Raw genomic sequence first — 24,820 nt, 5'->3', positions numbered from 1 at the left:
GTGGTGGAGGAACTTTCTATAGAATATATCTGTAAGCCCATACATCCAATTGAAATGTGGTCAAAGGCAAACTTATGGGAAATTGGACAAGTTTTCCGGTAAAAATATTTTCGGGACTGATAAAACAAGTCTGTTATATAGAAATTGCGAAAAACCATCAAAAAACCTATTTTATCAACATTTTTATTTTTAAAACCACTGTAACTTTACAAAGATTGGACTTAGGACAGTGGTCAATATGGAGACTTTTATATAAAATTGTCTGGAGAATTGACTCTCGTGTTCGGATTTTGAAAATTTTAATGTTTAGAGCATTTTGAAAAAAAAAAAACTGTTTCAGTAAATGATTTTTGTATTCTTTTAGGTGCGTTGCTCCATCCTGCATTTTTCGTGAGTCTTTTTGTAACGTCTTAGGCTATATTCACAACAATTTTGAACGAAAAAAAATCTCGGGCTCACCCTCAAATTTGACTTTTAATCTTAAAAATCAAAAAATCTCATAAAAGTGAAGTGTTTTTTTCTTTCAGTGTATTTTTTTTTTCGGAAAGGCCGTCAAATTTCCTACAAGTTTGTCTTTGACCACTTTTTGCTACGATGCAACGGCTTCGAGATACAGCTATATTTAAATTACGAAATACAAAAATATTTAAAACACTTACGCCCTTCTCAAATGTCATTATCGAGTGTAACTGGCTCCATATACACAAAAATGGCTTATATGAGCGTAGGATAACATGTTTAAAAAGTTTCATTGGAATCGGAGAGGGTCGGGTACAACCGATTCCCTATTTGACATGGAATTGCTCCTAACTAAACAAAAAGACCCATTTACATCACCAAAAACAACAATCAGGTCGTCGCCATCGTGCTAACTTGTCGTACGTGATTTTGGGCCAAATTGAGTTAAGAACGCCATTTTGTGCAGCTCACAATGCCTCACCTTTTGACCTTCACAGATCCCCAAAATTCGATTTCAATCCTGAGATATTCAACAAAAACCGAAAAAACTCCGTGCATTTTTGTCACTTTACATATGAAAGTAGTTTCAATCTTGTCGTGCTATCTTGTCACTCCATGAAAATTGATGTAAGTGCGACAAAAGGCCAAAGGGATTTCAGGCCAGGAAAGTCAGGATGCGTTTGTCGCACGTACAAGTTAGACTACCGAAAACATTTGTAATTATAACTCGGGACTCCAGCAACCAACTTCAATAAAACTTTGGGACAATGCACAGAATGGTCAGCCAAACAAAACGTGTTTGTTATTGTTTACATTGCGTGCTCTCGTTTTTGTATATTCAAGGTCAAACATTAAAACGCGTTTTTCTCGGAACGTCAAAATGGCGGGTGCGACAAGATAGCACGACGACGTCGAGGTGACAGCGCTTTAGTGCCCTTCCAGTTCTCTTCGAAATTGCATTTAGAAAGGGCCCATTAAGAACAACAGTTGGAAAGTTAAAAAGGCCCAATAACGAGAATTTTAAAGTTATGAGTTTTATTGCGAAAATCAACATAAACTAAGAATCCACGTAGCCCAGTGGTAACGCTTCCGCCTCGTAAGCGGTAGATCGGGATTCAAATCCCGGCTCGGACCAACACAACTGGTGATATTTTCCCTCCTGGATTCGATTGCTTATTAAAGGGAAGGTATAGTGTGTGCCTATGTGGATCAATCGGCCCGCGCACTGGGCTCAAAATCCAGAGGTCGCGAATCCCGAGGTGGACGCAAAAAATTCTAAGTGTAAATATAGGTTTCCGGTGCCCTCTCCCCGTGCCATACCTTCACACTTAGGAGACCCGGGAAGCGGCGTCTTGTCGCAAAAAGAACGATACACGCCAGTGGATCCGTTGACGAAACCGCAAGGTTTAAGAGGGCCACATTATAAGGTGTTACGTTGATTCGGTTTTTAGTGCATCGTCACAAACTGGACCTTATCACGACACCTTAGGAAGGCAACCTATGGAACGTTAACATTAACCTTAACATGTAAATATTAATTTGATTAATAAACTGTCACTGAATCCGCTTTGTAAATGCCGGCCCCGATACTCCCGATTAAGGCAGAGTTGAGGATAGTGATGTGTTTTATCGTATCATCAGTAAAAATACCAGCAGTCAAGCTTTCTTTTTAAATAGGAATTGAAACAAGTTGTCCACTCTTTGCCAGCGATTTTCTCGAATCGTGGTTTTCGGTGTTGTGCCCTAATGAAATGTTTGGCTCGAATGATGCGTAGAACGGCAGTAGAGGAAATTCTCGTATGAGTCGTATGTTTGGCAGGTTAAGCACTCGCACATCCAATTTGCTGATTTTCGCTATTTAAACAACTAATTTTGTAAAACTGTTGATAGAAACTTGTTTGCTTACTTCCAATTGAGCTATTTATCACTCGATTTCTGTTGAAAACGCTTTTTATGAGCTGTAATTGAACGTCAAAGTGTTAATATGACTACATTAGAGGCACGATGGAGTTAGATGCTGTACCCCTGTATTGGTTTGAGCGGGTTTTCTCGAAATAAAGATTCAAACAAATCTCTTATTAGTCAGATTTTATTTTAAATTTGATGTTATTCAACGCTTCTTGCCGGGCAAAGGATTGGCCTAAGAGCAATCGCGTGCCTTAACTAATGCAACGTCGTATATTTATTTGTTACAAACACGGACGACGTCCGTGTCAATAGCTATTCTTTTATCGAATAATACCGAATTAGCCCGGCTTGACTGTACTTTCTTCGGAACCTAAATGATGACCGAGCGGGCGATCACCGCACCCGCCCAAGAATATCAACTCCAGTCCAAGCGTGAAGATCAGCGAAAGGAAAAAGCTCAAACAAACCGGCCTGCCTGCCTGCCTCAAAACCATATGACGAAGTTGGTGTGGCTGCGACTGCGAGTGTTGGTGATCTTCTAGAAACATTCACCACACGTTTGTTGTTGTTGTTGTGCCTTTTTATGAAAATGTGTATTATTATTGTTATTTTTTCTTCTTTATTTTATATGCCCGGACAAAAATACAGCTATACAAACCCTGTGCAGACGAGCCAAATGTTATAAATACATCCGCCGAACCGGAGCTGCTCATCAGTTGCAGTTCAAGTCTCGGCGGATCAAGATCGATCGTGGGCAGCGAAGCATAGTTTCGAACGTTTGAATAGTGTGTTGTGCCCTACAGTGTGATTAGTGGTGAAAAGTGAAGAAAAAGGAGAAGTGTGATATTTCCAAGAAGTGAAATTCCACCACCCACAAAACCACTCGGGAGAGAGAGAGGATGAAAAGCTTTCGTCCGATTTCGCTAGTGCTTTTAGTGACGATCCTCGGCTCAGCGAGATGTTTCGAGTAATTAATTCGCTTGTTTCGGTTTTATTACACGCAGTGCACCTTACTTACTAATCTCCATCTCGATCATCTTAATCGCCTGCAGTAGGCGGCAATTGGATTGGATAATAAATAATTACGACTCGCTACGATGGCGCTAATTTTTATATATCCCGAGCTCACGGGCAACAGACAATAGTGTAGAGCGCTTTGGGCTAGACGATTACTAACAACACTGCTACTAATTGAAAGAGCTTAGTACAGGATGTGAACGCTAAGTAACACGTGTCGCTTTTAACTATAGTTTAAATTTAGCAACGGTTTTGATTGAAATCAAATTTTAGTCATTCTCAACGTTAGGAAAAAGTTTTATATTGCATGTGTAATTCTTAGAATGTGAAGTTATTCTAACCCCAAGTTGACACACTTACTGTTATCACAAGTTTTGCCAATTGCCACTTGTGTGGATAGCTCGTAACTCGCATTTGCGTTTATTATCCAATCTTTGAATTGCCCTTGTTGATTCGTACATCATTATGTTATTAAAAAATAAATCAAATGCCTCACACTACTCTCACCCGGCATCATACCAACCATTCCTAAACTTGCTTACGATGGCCAAAAAAAATGCAGCTTGTTCGACGACGAGGACGCCCTCAGACTAACCCATCAGTTCGATGAAGACTTTGGAAATTGGCGCAAAAACTTCCAAAAACTAAAAGAATCATCATCATCATCATCGCACAACATTGGTGGTCTGCTGGAAGTCGGCGGTGGCGGCGTCGGCGGTAGTAGCTTTGGCTTTAGTTGGCCTTTTAGTAACGATCGTGATGAACCGAATTCCAGGCAGCCGGCGGAGTTTCCGTTCGGAGCCCTGGACGGCAGCGAGGATGAGCAGCCCGGGCTGAGGGTTGTTGGCCTGGACAGGGATCGAGAGTCATTGGGTGAGTTGAATGTTTTATTTCAAAATCAATTGCGGATCACAATTATTTATACCGTAAACCGGGAAGAAATTAAGAGGATTTCAATTTATTTGAGAAGAATAATTCAAAAGGTTTTTGCTTCAAGATTTATATTTTTAAAAATGATTAAAACATGGGGTAGACCACACAATGTCCATGTTAATTGTTGTTCTTTATAAACCGGGGTGACTTTGGTAGTTACTGTGTTTCATACAAATCTCAGCCTTATATGAGCCTTGGTTGATGACGTCAAATTGGCCATGCTTGGTTTAAAAAAAATACAGTTAAATTGATGTTTTACTGAATTTATTAAATTTTAATATAATGTATATAACACATTCCGTCTAAATTTATCGAAATATGTGTCGTATGATAGCAAAACCTGTCGCAAACTTAAACGTTATTACCGATTCGGATTGGAAATTGAATTTTCTACAAATAGTGAACTGCCCCTGATCGCATAAATGTCCCATATGCATCTTCATCGATTTCGAGTTATTGATGCAGTTTGGTTCAAAATCGTGTGCTCTTTCAAAACAGCCTATACCATCCAGTACTTTGTTCTAGAAATCAGGAGGAAATCCAGTTTTTTCGCGAAAATTTAACACGTAGCCTTATGTATGTGGCAAACTTCAAATGCTTTTTCTCAGCTTGCTGTTTTGCATATGGGATGTTTATGCGAACATGGGCAGAGAAGCAGTTGCAAATATTTATCGATGCTTATGTCCCTCGACTCTGATCAAAGGGGGTGTAAAAAAATTAAACATTGATTTTACGAGCCATGGTTTCAAAATTTGAATGAAAAAAGTGTTAAAAATGCTTTATACATCTGACCACTGACCACCACTGCAATCATTAGTTTCCAAAATACCTAAGTATTGACGAAAATTTTATTAAAAAAAAAACGGTTTTAAATTCAGTCCAAACATGTTAAATATGATTATCAATGCAGAAAAATGCGTTTTAGATTGTTTCAAGTTGATTTGACTTCTATTTTCATTTAATTTTTTTCAAGTTTTTTGAAAAAAAAAAAATTGTTCCATGATTTTTCGGACTACATAAACCTTGAAAAATATTTGCAACGGCTTGACTATGAAAAACTAATTTTAAGTCGAACTTTTCATTTGACACATCGATTACTCCGTGACGTTGCAACGGAGTGAGAAATATCGAAATTTCGACCCTTTTTGGTTTCATACAAATTAGTTATTAACATTTATAATTGTTAATCTAGCTTCAATTGATGATTGGACCAATAAAACAACGAAACAATAACTTAAATGTAAGAGCTATCAGCCAAAACGTGTCGGTTATGTCGCTAGAGAATGTGTGTTATGTAATTGATTAAAAGTATTATTTCATGGAAATAAAACTAATTTTGTAACATGAATCAAACAAATTGAATATTTTCCAAGTTCTATAGAAAATGCCCAAAATCTAAAGATATTTTTAAATTCTGTTTCAATAACACTTGTTATTTAGAAACATATATCAACAGTTTTAAGTGTAAAATTACCAACCAAAAAAACGCTTATACAGTTCGTTTTCCATTCGAATTAATTTTCATTGAGAAAAAATGACACTTTGAACATATTTAAAAGATCCCACTTCGTTTGTATTAAATTCGTATATTTCATTTTGAAAAAAAACCTTCAACCAATCAATGTCACCCCAGTTTACGGTACTTGCGCTGAAATCGTTGGTTTAAATTTAATGGAAAAGAGCATGAATCATTGAATGTGAATAAACCATAATATGGAAACACTTATTAACCGGTAAGAGGCTTCATTTCAACGTTAAAATTTTAAATTGTCGATTGTACAAGAAATTGCGCAGCTTTTGAACTCTCTTGTTTTGGGTTGTCCCGAAAATCTCTGGACGTAGGGGAACTATACCCTTTCTCAGCCTATTTCTATTATCGGCCTATCAGCACTTTGATCATGAATTACAGCTTAAATAAAGTGCTTTTGGCTGTTTCAAATCAATAAATAGCTCAAATAAAAGTGAGCAAGCAACTCTTCATTGTTGATACATCTGAAAATGTTGATTTAATAGCCGAAAACGGCAAAAGTGATGAGAATTGGTCGAACGGCTTAGTGTGATTAAAATGGGTATATTTCCCCTAATATTTGAGGAAACTCTTAAAAATGAGAAATTTCGGAAACACAGACGAAAAAGTTTTAGAATAAAAATATTTTCATAAATTCATTGTTATTTCGCAAATTTAGTGATGTGTAAAGCATTTTGTGATACATAGCATACTTATGAATACTTATGATACTTATGAAATCGAGCTTGAAGTTTTTTTTTCAGAAGATATCTATATTTTCTGAAAACTATGATTTTTACCGAAAGAAATTTTTTAATCAAACTTTTCTAACAACAATGTGTATTCAGCAATTCCATTTGAAATGAGCCTAAACCGAAAAAAAAGTTCTCCATTCGGGCTCAAAATTTTTCTGGGGTTCCTCGGCCAAAATAATGAGACCCGTATTTTTGTTTGGCCATTAGGGTGACCTACATCTTGCTAGGGTGGTTTGAAAAATGGCAATTTTCGTCATTTTTCGCAAAAATCACTTTTTCGAAAAATCATATCTCCGCCATTTCATCCGATTTTAGCTGTCTTAGACGCAAAGAAAGGTGATGAGTTTGGATATTTGAGAAAAATAGTAAGAAGTTCCAAAAATCTAGCTTAACTTTTGAAAAAGTCGTATGAAAACTTAAAATGGCGTTTTGACTGTGTCTGGACCAAAAAGCCTATGTATGAAAATATTTTTATGGGATTCCTCGAAAAATTTCACATAACATAGCAAAAAATTGGCGATATCGAACCAAACGTTTCCAAGATATGATTTTTTTGAAAATAAAAACTGAGTTTTTCGACGCGCCACGCGCAAAAACAGGAAAATGACGAAATCGGCAAAAAAACAACTTTTTTCACTAAAACTGCGATAAATTAAAAATTTCAGCGATGACCTATACATAGACATGTATAGGTCATCGCTGGGTACCGAAAGCTGCGTCTTTCAATTACGAAAATTTTGATTTTGATAGACATGTATAGGTCATCGCTGATTTTTTTAAGTTATCGCAGTTTTAGTTTTAGTTTTAGTGAAAAAAGTTGATTTTTTGCCGATTTCGTCATTTTCCTGTTTTTGCGCGCGGTGCGTCAAAAAACCTAGTTTTTATTTTCAAAAAATCATATCTCGGAAACGTACGGTTCGACATCGCCAATTTTTATATGTTATGTGAAATTTTCGAGGTATCCGATAAAAATATTTTCAGACATAGGCTCTTTGGTCCAGACACGGTCAAAACGCCATTTTAAGTTTTCAAACGACTTTTTAGTCAAGCTAGATTTTTGGAACTTCTTACTATTTTTCAAATAGCCAAACTCATCACCTTTCTTTGCGTCTAAGACAGCTAAAATCGGATGAAATGGCGCGGAGATATGATTTTTGAAAAAGTGGTTTTGCAAAAATGACGAAAGTTGCCATTTTCGAACCAGCCTAGCAATATGTAGGTCACCTAGAGCGTCAATTTCCCGTCCCTAGAAAAATTCCGGATTTCCCGAAAAAATATTTCCCGTTTCCCGGGAAATTTGTAAATTTCAGGAATTTCCGAAATTCAAGCGGAAGTATACATTTTCTTAAATTTTTGGAACTATTTTTTGAAAATGCTCTGAAAAAATAATAAATGAACAAACTCAACATGATTTTGTTCAATTAAATGTATTGTTTGGTTTATATATAATTAATCAGAGTATCAGAAAAATGATACATATCAGAATTATTTCTAATAATATTAATTTTTGAAGCAACTGGGAATAGATCTTGCTTAATGAGTATTAAATTATTACAATTAGATAAGCTTTTAACAGATTGATGTTATTTCATCAAAACAATATTAACTCCTTAACTCCAAATTAAAATTGAGATTTTTTTTTACGTTTTTGTTGACCATGATCAAATGAGATGTAAATCGAATTTGTACAAAAAGAATTCATTCAATTGATTGAACACCTAGTATTAAAGAAATTACAATTTGAAGTAAAAGAATTATGAAGCACTGGCGCAACTTCAGGTGTTAGAGGGTTAAATGTGAAAAATAGAAGACTTTTCGTGGAATGATGTTAATTTATCGTATAATTTTAATCATGTTGCACAAAAATACAAAAAAATCATTGAAAATTACTTTCTATTGTTTGTTCTCAAAAATGCAAAAATATATTTAAAGCTTGCTTCAAATTATGAAAACATTGGGTTGTTTGGAGTAAAACCAACACTAAAAAGCTTTACCATTTGTTCAAGAGTTGAAACCAGTATTTGTCATGAATAACATAATTTCTGCATTTTTTTTCTCATTTCAATAAACTGGTCATAGAGGCAAGTTTAAAATTTCTCATAAAAAAATACCAAAATACATTTTCTTACATTTGAATGATTTTTTACATGCAGTCAAGCTGTTTATTGATCTTCACACCATTAATGTTGATGTGCTATACAATTATGTTGCATAATATTAATTAAACAATTTTAATTTTAATATCATAACAATTTTCAATAAATTTAAAATTTCAGGAATTCCCAGGATTTCCGAAATGGCTGAAAATTTCCGTTTCCGGGAAATTTGTAACAGCGGAAATTGGACGCTCTAAGGTCACCCTAATGGCCAAACAAAAAATACGGGTCTAATTATTTTGGCCGAGGAACCCCCAGAAAAAAATTGAGCCCGATTGGAGAACTTTTTTTTCGGTTTAGGCTCTTTTCAAATGGAATTGCTGTATACCTAGATGTAAATCTAAAAAAAAAAATAAATAAAATTTGATCATTATTATTTTAATTATTTCTTGCCTTGATATTATCACAAGCATCACAGTAGCCGGTCTCATCATGTTAAAGATTGGGTTCAATCTTTTAAATTTTATGGAAATAGCGCATACCTCTTTTAGTTTTGAACAGAAGTAGATATTTTATTAACAAATCTTGTTCTACAAACCTTGTGCTACAATCGATAATGTTTAAAAATATCATAGCGTAGGGGAAGATAGAGCAGGTGTAACAACTGAGGAAATGTTTGAACGAAAAACCTAATGGGCAGCAAAAGTGGTACCGTAAACTGGGGTGACTTTGATAGCAGGGTGACTTTGATAGGTTTTTCAAATGCCCGTCAAATTAATATCTAAACATTTTTGAGAATTTTGAGTATGTAAGCATTAAGGGATAGCTTCTTATCGAACATATATGCAAAAATGTGACTGTTATATTGGATGTATCAAAATTAGTGGCCAAACCAAATTTCTATCAATGTCACCCCGGGCTATCAAAGTCACCCCAGTTTACGGTATTCTTGTTTCGGGTCTTTTAAGTGTAGACTCGTAATACAGATTGCAACAAAACGACTTTTAATTCAGATTTCAGAATTTTGGGTTATCAGCACGTTCTAAGGCAAGGTGTGGTGAAATTCCGTAAGAAAAACAACTCGTTGGAACAAAAGGAACAATGCATAAAAATAATGTTTATTTTCTAACAATGATAAAACGTTATTCGAGAAAAAAAAACTCCTTTTTCAGAAGATTAAAGGTGAATTTTCATAATGTGCGTGAGAAAATGTTCTTTAAATTTTGATCAGTTTTTATGCACTTTTATATTTTGTTTCCCAATAAATTAAGTTTTGCAGTCTTGGCAGAATTTCCAAAAAATCAAAAATCAAATTATTCGCTCTACAGCATTGCCTTGGTTTTCACGATGGCGAGATTCTTACTCGAAACTAGGTGTCCGAAAGGCTTGATTGTTGAGGCAATTGCAAACCTCTTTTAAACCTAAGCTTCCATCCACCTCGGGATTCGTACTGACGACCTTTGGATTGTGATTCCAACTGCCTACCAGCGACTCCACCGAGGCAGGACCCAGGGAGACGACTTCTACACCTGGATTGAGCTAACGACCCAACCCCACGGACGAACGGACATGATACCAGGAACAAATTTTCTTCAAATTTCGGAAGCAAACTATCACTTGCACCATCTATATTCAAGTTGTCGAAGTAGCATCACGTGATCACGCATGATTTCTCAAAATTTCTTATTCAATAATTAATTAAAACATTTAGCATCAGTATTGCGCTAGAAACGGTTTTTTGACATTAAATTTGTTTTTATGATTTTATGTAATTTATCATGGATACTAAAATTGAAAACTCTTATTTTGATAAAATGAACTGATACGATCTTTCTGCCTTATTTGGTGTGGTTATAATGTAATAAGAAACCAAGGTTTTGAACAAACATCATTCAATCAAAAATCCAAATTTGCCCAATGTGTCTCGATTCGACCAAGATGACGGAGAGACTGCCTCGAAAAGTCTTTAAATTGAAAAACTAAGTTTTTCAAAGTATCGCCCTTTTGACTATATCTTGATTGTTATTGTTTTAATATTCAATGTTGTATTGATCTATTTTTTAAAATTTATTTATTTTTGTAAATTAGTTAAAATAAATATGTTTGGACCAATCAAACAAGAATGTAAATAAAACGCCATTTATCCTACAATATCTTCCATACATAGAATAGAAAACAGCAGCTTCAAAGTATGTATTTCCTACTTTTACCGGCTCACCATTCAAGAACATTCACCTGTTCTCACCTTGAACGCAAGTGCAATTATCCGCACACCCCATCAAACAACATTAAATGTGAACGCAAACGGCCTGGCAAACGATCGTCTAAGCTCGCCGTCACGCCAGCAGAAAGCTCTCTCATCGTTTTGCTATTAGACGCATCATTATGCTATTAGGTATATGCACACGCGGCGCAAATAAATAAAAGCAGAAAGGTTTTGGTTCGTTTTGCTTTTACCTTTTTTCTCGCCCATTGTTTATGGCTTCCACTTTCTTCGCAAACAAACTCGAGCTGAGTCACGGTCTTTGCAACGGCAGGTTCGTCCTTTGACCACCCAGATAGTAAATGGTGCAAGTAAAAGCACTTTCAGTTGGCGATGATTCACGTTCAGTTAAACTGGAGCTTTCCAGAAATTTCTAGTGCAACGCAGATGCTCTCTGGAGCGAACTTATTTGAGTTATTTCCCTACTGGTGTTCAAAAGTTGCTTCATCGAAATTTTTTAATGATGATTTTTCTTCAATTCAGCAAACCGTACATGATGCTTTAACCTGATATCGCAATTGATTAGTAAATTTCACAACCTTTAAAGGATGGAAAGCGGGGTGTTTCAATTAATAAATTTCATATACTTCAAAGGATGGGAAGTGGGGTAATATTCTTATTAAGTCGGTTAAACTAATGTTATAAGCTTATTTTAGTTTGTATGGGAATCTGTGCACACCTGTGATACGTAGTACATTTTTAACTTCCGAAAAACATTTATACGAGCACATTTTAATAACATAGCTGAATATACTTACTAGGGTGGGTACGGATTTTGAAAAGTTCTCAGATCAAGTTCTGGTGTGGTTCCCCTTGTAGGGCATACCCATAGGGACTCTCGCCAAATTTCAGCTTATTTGGTTGAAAACTGGCTTGTCTCAAGCGGGTTCAAGTTTACATGGAAATTACTATGGGATATTTTGAATTTTCGTTCATTCACTCCTACAGGCCTGGGGAAAACATGTAGAAACTTCTAGGATGGCCAGAAATGAGCGGAATCGTCTGGAGAACAACTTTCCTAAGAGACCAGGTCAATTCGTTCATCCCCCATCGAGCTCAACGGCAATACATCCGGGGTTTTCGGAATCAACGGTTTCCCCCCAGAAAAGCATCAAATTTTCCTTAGCATGCTATGAATGCTTGATGAACACCGCGACGCCACATGCCAAACAACTACCACGTGATTGTAAAATTTGCTCCATAACAGTTTTTCTTATTTGGAGGTTCAGAATACAGCTAAATAGTATCAGGATCACCATAAATTATAATTTTATAGTTCAAAAGTAATAAAAAGTAATTTTTATAGGCGATGCTAGTCCACGTGGTAGCTGTTCGACATGTGACGTCGCGGTGTTCATCAAGCATTCATAGCATGCTAAGAAAATTTGATGCTGAAACCGTTGGTTTCGAAAACCCGGATGTATTGCCGTTGAGCCGATGGGGTTGAACGAATCGACCTGGTCTCTTAGAAGTTGTTCTCCAGACGATTCCGCTCATTTCTGGCCATCTAGAAGTTTCTACATGTTTTCCACAGGCCTGTAGAGAATGAATGAACAATTCAAAATTTCTAGGGACCATCCACAAACCACGTGGACACTTTTTTTGGTAATCTCAACCCCCTCCTCGTGGACAATTGTCCATACAAAAAAACTTTTTGTATGGAGCGTGGACAATCGCCATACCAACCCTCCCTAAAGTGTCCACGTGGTTTATGGATGGTCCCATAGTAATTTCCATGTAAACTTGAACCCGCTTGAGACAAGCCAGTTTTCAATCAAATGAGCTGAAATTTGGCGTGAGAGTCCTATGGGTATGCCCTACAAGGGAACCACACCAGAACTTGATCTGAGAACTTTTCAAAATCCGTACCCACCCTAAACTTACAGATCAAACGAAAACTTTGTTTGCTGATCTCGAGACCTGGGTGCTGAAAAGACAGAATGCGTAACGTGATTTCCGAATGATCCCCACTGTTCCTCACTAATACAACTGCACTACAGCTGTAAACATAAGTAGAAGTCTTTGTTCAAGCTCAAGCGTGACATATTTTTTGCTGCTGAACGAGATTGTGTATCATTGAAGCGCAGTGATAATACAGGAGTAAGATTATTCAATGTTATTTAGCAGGTACCATTCACAGTTACTGATAATTCGTCGTAAACAATTTGTAAATATAGGTTTTGCGTGAGACTTAGCGGTTATTGAAATGTTAGCGACAATCTATGACAATCCCTTTTCTTAAGATTTGTTGACTTTGAATACCTCAAAAGCTTCTCGCCCTCTTCTTTTTTTATTCCTGACAAAATAAATTATAGATCGATTACAATACTTGCCACTTATTGGCATCATTTTTCAATCAGTATATTGGTTCCGCTTTGACAGTTCTGAATTGAGGCCGCTTTGCGGACCACTATTCTGCACCCAGCTCGAGACCGACGAGCTTATAGTCAAGGCACGAAATCGAAAAAGGGCTCATTTTCGTGTGTCTAACGGCAAATCATGTAACAGGCCAGGTTTTGATGGATCTAGACTAAATCGACCCCGCTGAGTCCGAAAATCGTGGTCACGAAGCCGAATTCCTTAAGGGAAGCGAGATATTCAAGATGGCGACCAATATGGCGGCTATATACAGAAGTTAACAATATCACAGTATAAAGGTTGTTGACGTGTCGATTTTAACTAATTTTGGGCCGCTTAACCCGAATATGACCATGAAAATCGGTCACGGCGACCCAGTAGCGTGTAATCCAAGATGGCGTCCAATATGGCGAAGAGAGAATTTTCAAGTATTTTTAAACAACATGTAACAGGCTTGTGACCGATCAAATTTAACTAATTTCGGGTCGCTGAACCCGAATATGACCATGAAAATCGGTCACGGCGACCCAGGAGCGTGTAATCCAAGATGGCGTCCAATATGGCGAATAGTGAATCTTCAAGTATTTTAAACAACATGTAACCGGCTTGTGACCGATCAAATTTAACTAATTTGGGGTCGCTGAACTCGAATATGACCATGAAAATCGGTCACGGCGACCCAGTAACGTGTAATCCAAGATGGCGTCCAATATGGCGAAGAGAGAATCTTCAAGTATTTTTAAACAAGATGTAACAGGCTTGTGACCGATCAAATTTAACTAATTTGGGGTCGCTGAACCCGAATATGACCATGAAAATCGGTCACGTCGACCCAGTAGCGTGTAATCCAAGATGTCCAATATGGCGAATAGAGAATCTTCAAGTATTTTTAAACAAGATGTAACAGGCTTGTGACCGATCAAATTTAACTAATTTGGGGTCGCTGAACCCGAATATGACCATGAAAATCGGTCACGGCGACCCAGTAGCGTGTAATCCAAGATGGCGTCCAATATGGCGAAGAGAGAATCTTCAAGTATTTTTAAACAAGATGTAACAGGCTTGTGACCGATCAAATTTAACTAATTTGGGGTCGCTGAACTCGTATATGACCATGAAAATCGGTCACGGCGACCCAGTAGCGTGTAATCCAAGATGGCGTCCAATATGGCGAAGAGAGAATCTTCAAGTATTTTTAAACAAGATGTAACAGGCTTGTGACCGATCAAATTTAACTAATTTGGGGTCGCTGAACCCGAATATGACCATGAAAATCGGTCACGGCGACCCAGTAGCGTGTAATCCAAGATGGCGTCCAATATGGCGAATAGTGAATCTTCATTTTAAACAACATGTAACAGGCTTGTGACCGATCAAATTTAACTAATTTGGGGTCGCCGAAACCGAATACGACCATGAAAATCGGTCACGGCGACCCAGTAGCGTGTAATCCAAGATGGCGTCCAATATGGCGAAGAGAGAATCTTCAAGTATTTTTAAACAAGATGTAACAGGCTTGTGACCGATCAAATTTAACTAATTTCGGGTCGCTGAACTCGAATATGACCATGAAAATCGGTCACGGCGACCCAGTAGCGTGTAATCCAAGATGGCGTCCAATATGGCGAAGAGAGAATCTTCAAGTATTTTTAAACAACATGTAACAGGCTTGTGACCGATCAAATTTAACTAATTTGGGGTCGCTGAACCGAATATGACCATGAAAATCGGTCACGGCGACCCAGTAGCGTGTAATCCAAGATGGCGTCCATGGCGAATAGTGAATCTTCAAGTATTTTAAACAACATGTAACAGGCTTGTGACCGATCAAATTTAACTAATTTGGGGTCGCCGAAACCGAATACGACCATGAAAATCGGTCACGGCGACCCAGTAGCGTGTAATCCAAGATGGCGTCCAATATGGCGAAGAGAGAATCTTCAAGTATTTTTAAACAAGATGTAACAGGCTTGTGACCGATCAAATTTATCTAATTTGGGGTCGCTGAACCCGAATATGACCATGAAAATCGGTCACGGTGACCCAGCAGCGTGTTATCCAAGATGGCGTCCAATATGGCGAAGAGAGTCTTCAAGTATATTTAAACAAGATGTAACAGGCTTGTGACCGATCAAATTTAACTAATTTGGGGTCGCTGAACCCGAATATGACCATGAAAATCGGTCACGGTGACCCAGTAGCGTGTAATCCAAGATGGCGTCCAATATGGCGAATAATGAATCTTCAAGTATTTTTAAACAAGATGTAACAGGCTTGTGACCGATCAAATTTAACTAATTTGGGGTCGCTGAACCCGAATATGACCATGAAAATCGGTCACGGCGACCCAGTAGCGTAATCAAGATGGCGTCCAATATGGCGAATAGAGAATCTTCAAGTATTTTTAAACAACATGTAACAGGCTTGTGACCGATCAAATTTAACTAATTTGGGGTCGCTGAACCCGAATATGACCATGAAAATCGGTCACTGCGACCCAGTAGCGTGTAATCCAAGATGGCGTCCAATATGGCGAAGAGAGAATCTTCAAGTATTTTTAAACAAGATGTAACAGGTTTGACCGATCGATTATCTAATTTGGGGTCGCTGAACGAATATGACCATGAAAATCGGTCACGGAGACCCAGTAGTGTTATTCAAGATGGCGTCCATATGGCGAAGAGAGAGTCTTCAAGTATATTTAAACAAGATGTAACAGGCTTGACCGATCAAATTTAACTAATTTGGGGTCGCTGAACCCGAATATGACCATGAAAATCGGTCACGGTGACCCAGTAGCGTGTTATCCAAGATGGCGTCAATATGGCGAATAATGAATCTTCAAGTATTTTTAAACAAGATGTAACAGGCTTGTGACCGATCAAATTTAACTAATTTGGGGTCGCTGAACCGAATATGACCATGAAAATCGGTCACGGCGACCCAGTAGCGTGTTATCAAGATGGCGTCCAATATGACGAAGAGAGAATCTTCAAGTATTATTAAACAACATGTAACAGGCTTGTCATGGCGACCCAGGAGCGTGTAATTCAAGATGGCGTCGACAACTTGAAGATTCTCTCTTCGCCATATTGACGCCATCTGGATTACACGCTGCTGGATCGCCGTGACCGATTTTCATGGTCATATTCGAGTTCAGCTACCCCAAATTATTAAATTTGATCGGTCACAAGCCTGTTACATCTTGTTTAAATATACTTGAAGATTCTCTCCCGCCATATTGGACGCCATCTTGGATTACACGCTACTGGGTCGACGTGACCGATTTTCATGGTCATATTCGGGTTCAGCGACCCAAATTAGTTAAATTTGATCGGTCACAAGCCTGTTACATCTTGTTTAAAAATACTTGAAGATCTCTTCGCCATATTGACGCCATCTTGATTACACGCTACTGGGTCGCAGTGACCGATTTTCATGGTCATATTCGGGTTCAGCGACCCCAAATTAGTTAAATTTGATCGGTCACAAGCCTGTTACATCTTGTTTAAAATACTTGAAGATTCATTATTCGCCATATTGACGCCATCTTGATAACACGCTACTGGGTCACCGTGACCGATTTTCATGGTCATATTCGTTCAGCGACCCCAAATTAGTTAAATTTGATCGGTCACAAGCCTGTTACATGTTGTTTAAAAATACTTGAAGATTCTCTCTTCGCCATATTGGACGCCATCTTAGATTACACGCTACTGGGTCGCAGTGACCGATTTTCATGGTCATATTCGGGTTCAGCGACCCCAAATTAGTTAAATTTGATCGGTCACAAGCCTGTTACATCTTGTTTAAAAATACTTGAAGATTCATTATTCGCCATATTGGACGCCATCTTGGATAACACGCTACTGGGTCACCGTGACCGATTTTCATGGTCATATTCGGGTTCAGCGACCCCAAATTAGTTAAATTTGATCGGTCACAAGGTGGGTCTCGTGGCGCAGGGGTAGCGGCTTCGGCTGCCGATCCCGATGATGCTATGAGACGCGGGTTCGATTCCCGCCTTATCCACTGAGCTTCTATCGGATGGTGAAGTAAAACGTCGGTCCCGGTTTCTCCTGTCTCGTCAGAGGCGCTGGAGCAGAAATCCCACGTTAGAGGAAGGCCATGCCTCGGGGCGTAGTGCCAATAGTTTCGGGTTTAAATATACTTGAAGACTCTCTTCGCCATATTGACGCCATCTTGAATTACACGCTACTGGGTCGCCGTGACCGATTTTCATGGTCATATTCGGGTTAAGCGACCCCAAATTAGTTAAATTTGATCGGTCACAAGCCTACATCTTGTTTAAAAATACTTGAAGATTCTCTCTTCGCCATATTGACGCCATCTTGGATTACACGCTACTGGGTCGCAGTGACCGATTTTCATGGTCATATTCGGGTTCAGCGACCCCAAATTAGTTAAATTTGATCGGTCACAAGCCTGTTACATCTTGTTTAAAAATACTTGAAGATTCATTATTCGCCATATTGACGCCATCTGGATAACACGCTACTGGGTCACCGTGACCGATTTTCATGGTCATATTCGGGTTCAGCGACCCCAAATTAGTTAAATTTGATCGGTCACAAGCCTGTTACATCTTGTTTAAAAATACTTGAAGATTCATTATTCGCCATATTGACGCCATCTTGGATAACACGCTACTGGGTCACCGTGACCGATTTTCATGGTCATATTTGGTTCAGCGACCCCAAATTAGTTAAATTTGATCGGTCACAAGCCTGTTACATGTTGTTTAAAATACTTGAAGATTCTCTCTTCGCCATATTGACGCCATCTTGGATTACGCGCTCCTGGGTCGCCGTGACCGATTTTCATGGACATATTCGAGTTCAGCGACCCCAAATTAGTTAAATTTGATTGGTCACAAGCCTGTTACATGGTGTTTAAAAATACTTGAAGATTCACTATTCGCCATATTGGACGCCATCTTGGATTACACGCTACTGGGTCGCCGTGACCGATTTTCATGGTCATATTCGTTCAGCGACCCCAAATTAGTTAAATTTGATCGGTCACAAGCCTGTTACATCTTGTTTAAAAATACTTGAAGATTCTCTTCGCCATATTGACGCCATCTTGGATTACACGCTACTGGGTCGCAGTGACCGATTTTCATGGTCATATTCGGGTTCAGCGACCCCAAATTAGTTAAATTTGATCGGTCACAAGCCTGTTACATCTTGTTTAAAAATACTTGAAGATTCATTATTCGCCATATTGACGCCATCTTGATAACACGCTACTGGGTCACCGTGACCGATTTTCATGGTCATATTCGGGTTCAGCGACCCCAAATTAGTTAAATTTGATCGGTCACAAGCCTGTTACATCTTGTTTAAAAATACTTGAAGATTCATTATTCGCCATATATTGACGCCATCTTGGATAACACGCTACTGGGTCACCGTGACCGATTTTCATGGTCATATTCGGGTTCAGCGACCCCAAATTAGTTAAATTTGATCGGTCACAAGCCTGTTACATGTTGTTTAAAAATACTTGAAGATTCTCTTCGCCATATTGACGCCATCTTGGATTACGCGCTCCTGGGTCGCCGTGACCGATTTTCATGGACATATTCGAGTTCAGCGACCCCAAATTAGTTAAATTTGATTGGTCACAAGCCTGTTACATGGTGTTTAAAAATACTTGAAGATTCACTATTCGCCATATTGACGCCATCTGGATTACACGCTCCTGGATCGCCGTGACCGATTTTCATGGTCATATTCGGGTTCAGCGACCCGAAATTAGTTAAAATCGACACGTCGACAACCTTCATACTGTGATATTGTTGACTTCTATATAGCCGCCATATTGGTCGCCATCTTGAATATCTCGCTTCCTTAAGGAATCGGGCTTCGTGACCGCGATATTCGGACTCAGCAGGGTCGATTTAGCCTAGATCCATCAAAACCTGGCCTGTTACACGATTTGCCGTTAGACATGCTATTTTTGGGTTTTTAGCCTTGACTATTACAGTTGAAAATATGTTTCTATATCCAAAAATTGTGAAACTTCATTAGACACATTCCGGCGTTGCAACGTAAAGAAATTGTTAACTTTTTTCGAAATATATCTCGTATTATATCAAAACCTGTCCAAAACTTAAATATGATTACAGATTCGGATTGGAAATTGAATTTTCTACAAGTAGTGACTATGGTAAACTAATTTTAAGTCGAACTTTTATTTGCCACATCGATTACTCTGTGCCGTTGCAACAGAGTGAGAAATAGCGTTTTTTCGACCATTTTTGGTTTCAAACAAATTAAGAAGTCATGTTTTGATTATTATACACATTTCCAACTCCAACTGAGATTGATGATTGGACCAATAAAACAACGAATAAATAATAAAAATGTTTGACCTATCAGCCAAAATTAGTAGTTTTGTAGCTGGAGAATGTGTCATTAGCAGATTTCTGAGATGATAACCGAATGTATATTGAATGAATATAAAGCACCATGCGACTGCACCAGAATGTACCAGGAACTTATTTAGATGGGGAAGCGTGGTATTGTTAGTTCGATTTGTGTACCGACATCCGATAATTTTTTTATTGAAAATCTTAGCTCAGTATTCTGTAAATGAATATTCAACATTTTTGATCATGTTACGTAAAACATCCTAAAAAAAAACAAATATTTTCAGCTGTGAGCTCTTTTCTTTTGTCCCGAGACCTTCAAATCAGCATACAAAGTTTTTATTTGATCTTTAGGGAGGCAAGAAAAATTGAAAAATGTTGTAAAATCTTAAGAGAAACCCCCTGGCTCGATTCTTTAGATAAAAATGAGTAACTATGCCAATTTTGAGCCAAATCGGTTAGCGTTTAAGGGTCGCTATTGGTTGTTGGAGTTTGTATGGGGAAAATCGTGATTTGCCCTTGATATTTGAAGCAATCCACAAGAATTTTAACAGGTATTTTGAAACTCATTTTCGAAAATATTGTTTATTACAATGTTTTACGAATAGTTACAGCGAAATAAGCTTTGGTTGTAACATGCCTTGGATAATACAATTTGACGTTCAAAGCATGGTTTTTTTTACATTTCACAAAAAAAAAATGTAAACGGATGATTTTCAAAACTGCAAAGAAAGAAACTGCAGAGGAGTTTTGCTATTTATTTTGGAATTTTTGTAAAAAGGAAATTTTGTACAGAAATAAAATTGTTTATGGTTTTAGAAATTTTTGGACTCGTCGCTTGTGTGCAATCTTGTGACACGTTTTACAGCAGACACGTCACAATATCGCACACAAGCGACGAAATGATAAACAAAACTTTTAAATTAAATTTTGGTTAAATACTTAAATTTCACTATTCCATTCCATTTGCAAACAAAATGTACTATATATATGAGTCTATATCTATCTATATATGAGTCTTTTTGTAACATCTTAGGCGATTTCCTCAAAAAATTTGAACGAAAAAAAATCGTGACATCTCCTTTAAATTTAAGTTTTTAGACCTAAAAATCAAAAAATATCATAGATGTGTTTCAGTGTATTTTTTTTTCAGAAAGCCCGTCCAATTTCCTACATGTTTGTCCTTGACCACTTTTTGATACGACTCAACGGCTTCGAGATACAGTAATTTTTAAATTACAAAATACAAAAATATTTAAATATCTTACGCCTTTCTCAAATGTTATTTTCGAGTACTATTGGCTCCATATACACAAAAATGGCTTATATAGGCTTAGGATAACATGTCTACAAAGTTTCATTGAAATCGGAGAGGGTCGGGTACAAAAGTACCAGAAAAAAACAGATTATTTTGACCAAGGAACTCCCATGCCAAATTTCAGCCAAATCTGAGCACTTTTGATCTGGTTCGTGGTCATGTCAAAACGTATAGGCGTATAAAATTGATATTTTAAGTTCTAGATTTTTTTTGAAAAGGTCCTATAAACCAAATTTTGAATTTTTGCTTTTTGAGTGTTTTTAGAACCGCCTTGAGTCAGGGGTATTCAAAAACATCCAAAAAGCGAAAAATGAAAAATTTTCAAAAAAAAACTCTGGAGTTGGCTTTCACCCTACACAACAAAAAATCCGATGGTAAAATTGCTTAAAATCGCTAAAATAGTTAATTTCTGGCAGCAATATATTTTTTTTGAAAATATTTAATGAAGATGAATCCTGCAAAGTTTCACCACAACAATCTTGTTAATAAGCTCACAATTACTAACTCGGTTCCATTTCTCTTTCAATTCCAGAGTCCGACTCCGCGTCACTGCCCGGCGAATCGTACGGGGGTGGTGCATCGCAAAGTGGCAATCCCGAGCGGCCATTGATCCGACCCAACAAGAGTCCGTTCCCGGGGCTCGATGCCGGCTCGCTGTTCCAGAGTCACTTCAATAACTTCTTCAACGGGCCGGAAACGAGCTTCTTCGGCGGTGGCGGTTTGCCCGGCTTTGGCTTCTTTGACGTCAACGCCAACAGACCTTGGTGGAAAGGGTAAGTTGCGGCTCTTTACTCAAGAAGTCAGGTACTTTTGTCTAAGTAGCAGCACATGGCAGCAGGTGTTGTGAGGTGGTTGATGTTTTGGTAGAGTAACTCTGCAAAGCTGCCAGGTTCGCGCTCAAGTGTTTGACTCTTTAGGGTTGTTATTATATATGTTTTGCTTTTCCAAACAAGTGACTTTGGAAAGTAACGCAAGTGAAACTTTTCTTCATTTGAATATAAGCGACAGTGACAAGAGCACACATGTTTGACAAATATGCCACTTTTTGCTGGCCGGAACGTGTCTCTCGGTGAGGTTCTTTCAGTAAATATTTAGTTCATAAACCGCGGTCTGCCAGCCACATCCACATCGTTTGTATTTAGACTGGATGAAGACGGACAGACTACGAACTCAACATTCAATTCAATTTGCTAAACGTGATAGTGGTCAGCGTGCAATGTACAAACAGAATGGCGTTGGAGCTCGGAACGCAAAAAATGTCGCCATTTGCGCCAAGTTTATATTATTGTGTGCCGGCGAGCGCGTTTTGGAGGGTGACGTGGATCATTCTCGCAATTGGGTGTAATTTGCCGTTCTTGATGCGCTGGTGGCTTACTTTTATTTTTGTTATATACCTACTTGGTCTGTAGACCTGTAGATTCACGACGCAAAATTCGACCTTCAGAATCGCTCTTTCCAAATACTCGTGGTTTGTCGAAAATTGGACCAAACCCAAACAAATAACGCAGCTCTAAAACCAATGGTCTTGCATATAAATCCAAACAAAAGCTCCAGATGAATTTGGTCCTCGAAGTTACTGCATTCGGCTGATTAAATTGTTGAATACCATGTCAATCTTACAGTTCAATAAGCCTTTACAAATATTTTGTTATGTTATATCTATTACCCAACTAATTATTATTTCCAACGTTCATATTTACATTTCAACCAAATTTAAGCAAATTGTATTACTAGAGCAATTCTTTACATTTTTTTTCGTTTCGCAAATCGACTTTTCATCCCAGTCTTTTTTAGGGGAAAGTGGTACACTTGATCCCCGGGGACACTTGATCCCTAGCCTGCATTACGCCAGCGTGTGGGTAAAAATATTGCATTGTTCTAGAAAGTTGTGCGAAATTGAATATAAAATCAAACTGAAATCAAATATGAATATTTAAAATGTTCGGAATAAGTTACGCCAACCGAACCGGACAATCAATCCGGTGAAGTTGGTGTTCAATTCGGAGCCGGTTGGAACGCGGGCGGAGGGGGGCGCAACGTGCACGGTGGTTAAACCAAGTGGAGGAAGATCTGGAAAGTGTGGGAGTTCCGCAGCGGAATTGGAGAGTAGCAGCCCAGGACCGAGTCCAGTGGCAGCGCATCTGGAGACAGCTCATGACCCGGAGGTTGTACGAGCAGTAAAAGTAAAGTAAAAGTAAGTAAGAATAAGTTACGCACCTTTTTTCCAAAAAGAGCTGCAAAATCCCTCCCAAAGTTATTTTTTCTTTATTTTCATATGTATAAAACACTTAAAATTTATGCATAAAAATATTTTGTATGTATGAATTGTTTGATAAACTTATCAACCACATAACCCTTGTGCATTCGACGTTCAATGTATGTTAATGTTAATGTAATGTATGTCAAATGTTTAAGGGGGACTTGATCACTGCATTTTTAAAGTTTGTAGTTGTTTTGTAACCAAAAGTTACCAGCTTTTGTATACATGCTCAATTTTGGTAAAAAACAGAATATTTTAAGTTTTTAAATATTTTACATACTAAACTTCTTATATTTTGAACACAAACGTACATGTTTTAGTGAAATTGCATTAACTTATAGAAAATCAATAGTTTGGATGAATAAAAAACATTTTGCTTAACATTCCAACGCCCAAGGCTTCAAAAAAGTTGGAATGGTAACTTCAACTCGCTGGATCTCGGGCATAACTCAACCAACCAAGATGATTCTTCTTTCCAGTGATTTGTTAGGATGTCTAAATGGTTCTAGAACTTTGCAGAACTTAATTTGATCAAATCTGTAATTTTTGGGATCAAAAACATCGTTCCACCTTTTTTTTCGCGTGTAAAAAAAAATCGCCAAAAATTCCGCGGAGGCAGTCTTTTTAAAAAAGGTGGAACGATGTTTTCGGTCGCAGAAATTACAGATTTGTTCAAATCAAGTTCTGCCAAATTTTAGAATCATCTAGACATTCTTACAAATCACTGGAAACAAGAATCGTCGCGATTGGTTGAGTTATGGCCGAGAACCAGCGAGTTGAAGTTACCGTTCCACCTTTTTTTGGAGGCTTGGGCGTCCGTGTAAGTCGGACATGTGTTGGGCGTTCCAGTGTTAAGATTTTTTTTTCATAATGATGAAAGGGGGATATTTTTTATATAAAGCATCTTGAGCTTTCTATGTTAAACAGTTCAGCTGGGTTTTCCGAACAAAACGTAGTACTGTAAAACGGGGTGACTTTGATAGGTTTGCGTGCCATTTTTCCGCAAAATGAAGAGTAGGGTAGAGTAGTCATCAATGAGACACGGAGAACAATGATAAAATGGCTCTCACAAGTCGTAGTTTCAACCAATCAGGCTCATATTTAGGGAAAAGGTGTGTCTACTAGATACACGTCTGCCATAATAGTGGCTTTGGTTATTGACGCTCCCTTGAAAAGTAATTCATAAATGTCTGATTCTGGGGTGTAAAAGTAAATTATGGACAAAAAATACTTTTTCGATCGTAGGCTGCCATTTACATCGAAACGAATATTTTTCAAATTTCTTTCGACGTTCTACAGGGATTGAGTTGGGCTACAATGTCCTTTCATTAGGTTTGGCCAAAATTAAGAATATACCCAGCATTCAGGACTGTCCCCATCTGCAATGAAACAACACAAAAATATGATGTATAGCTAGAAAAATATTGATTTTCGTAGAGTGTCTCATTGTTCCCCAGCTGTCTCATTGTTCCTGCTAAGTGCGTCTACAATGAGACAGTTGAATAACTCGGGCTGTAGACGTAATATCGATCCCATATTTTGGTCAATG

The 24,820-nt window shown here is 37.9% G+C and overlaps 1 protein-coding gene across 1 annotated transcript in view; it reads left to right on the top strand.

Moving 5' to 3' along the window:
• The first annotated feature begins 3,062 nt into the window (after positions 1 to 3,062).
• The window catches only part of LOC6037769 (transforming growth factor-beta-induced protein ig-h3), a 29,167-nt gene continuing 7,409 nt past the window's right edge, over positions 3,063 to 24,820 (top strand). The window contains exons 1-3 of the mRNA XM_038259751.1: positions 3,063 to 3,334; positions 4,160 to 4,257; positions 21,544 to 21,784. Of these exons, the coding sequence (XP_038115679.1) occupies positions 3,267 to 3,334; positions 4,160 to 4,257; positions 21,544 to 21,784 (407 nt within the window). The 5' untranslated portion in view covers positions 3,063 to 3,266. The remainder of the gene's footprint in view (positions 3,335 to 4,159; positions 4,258 to 21,543; positions 21,785 to 24,820) is intronic.

This window comes from Culex quinquefasciatus, chromosome 3, assembly GCF_015732765.1.
Source record: "Culex quinquefasciatus strain JHB chromosome 3, VPISU_Cqui_1.0_pri_paternal, whole genome shotgun sequence".
Taxonomy (NCBI): domain Eukaryota; kingdom Metazoa; phylum Arthropoda; class Insecta; order Diptera; family Culicidae; genus Culex; species Culex quinquefasciatus.
The sequence above is the reverse complement of the archived record's forward strand: the minus strand, read 5'-3'. Positions and strand labels throughout refer to the sequence as shown.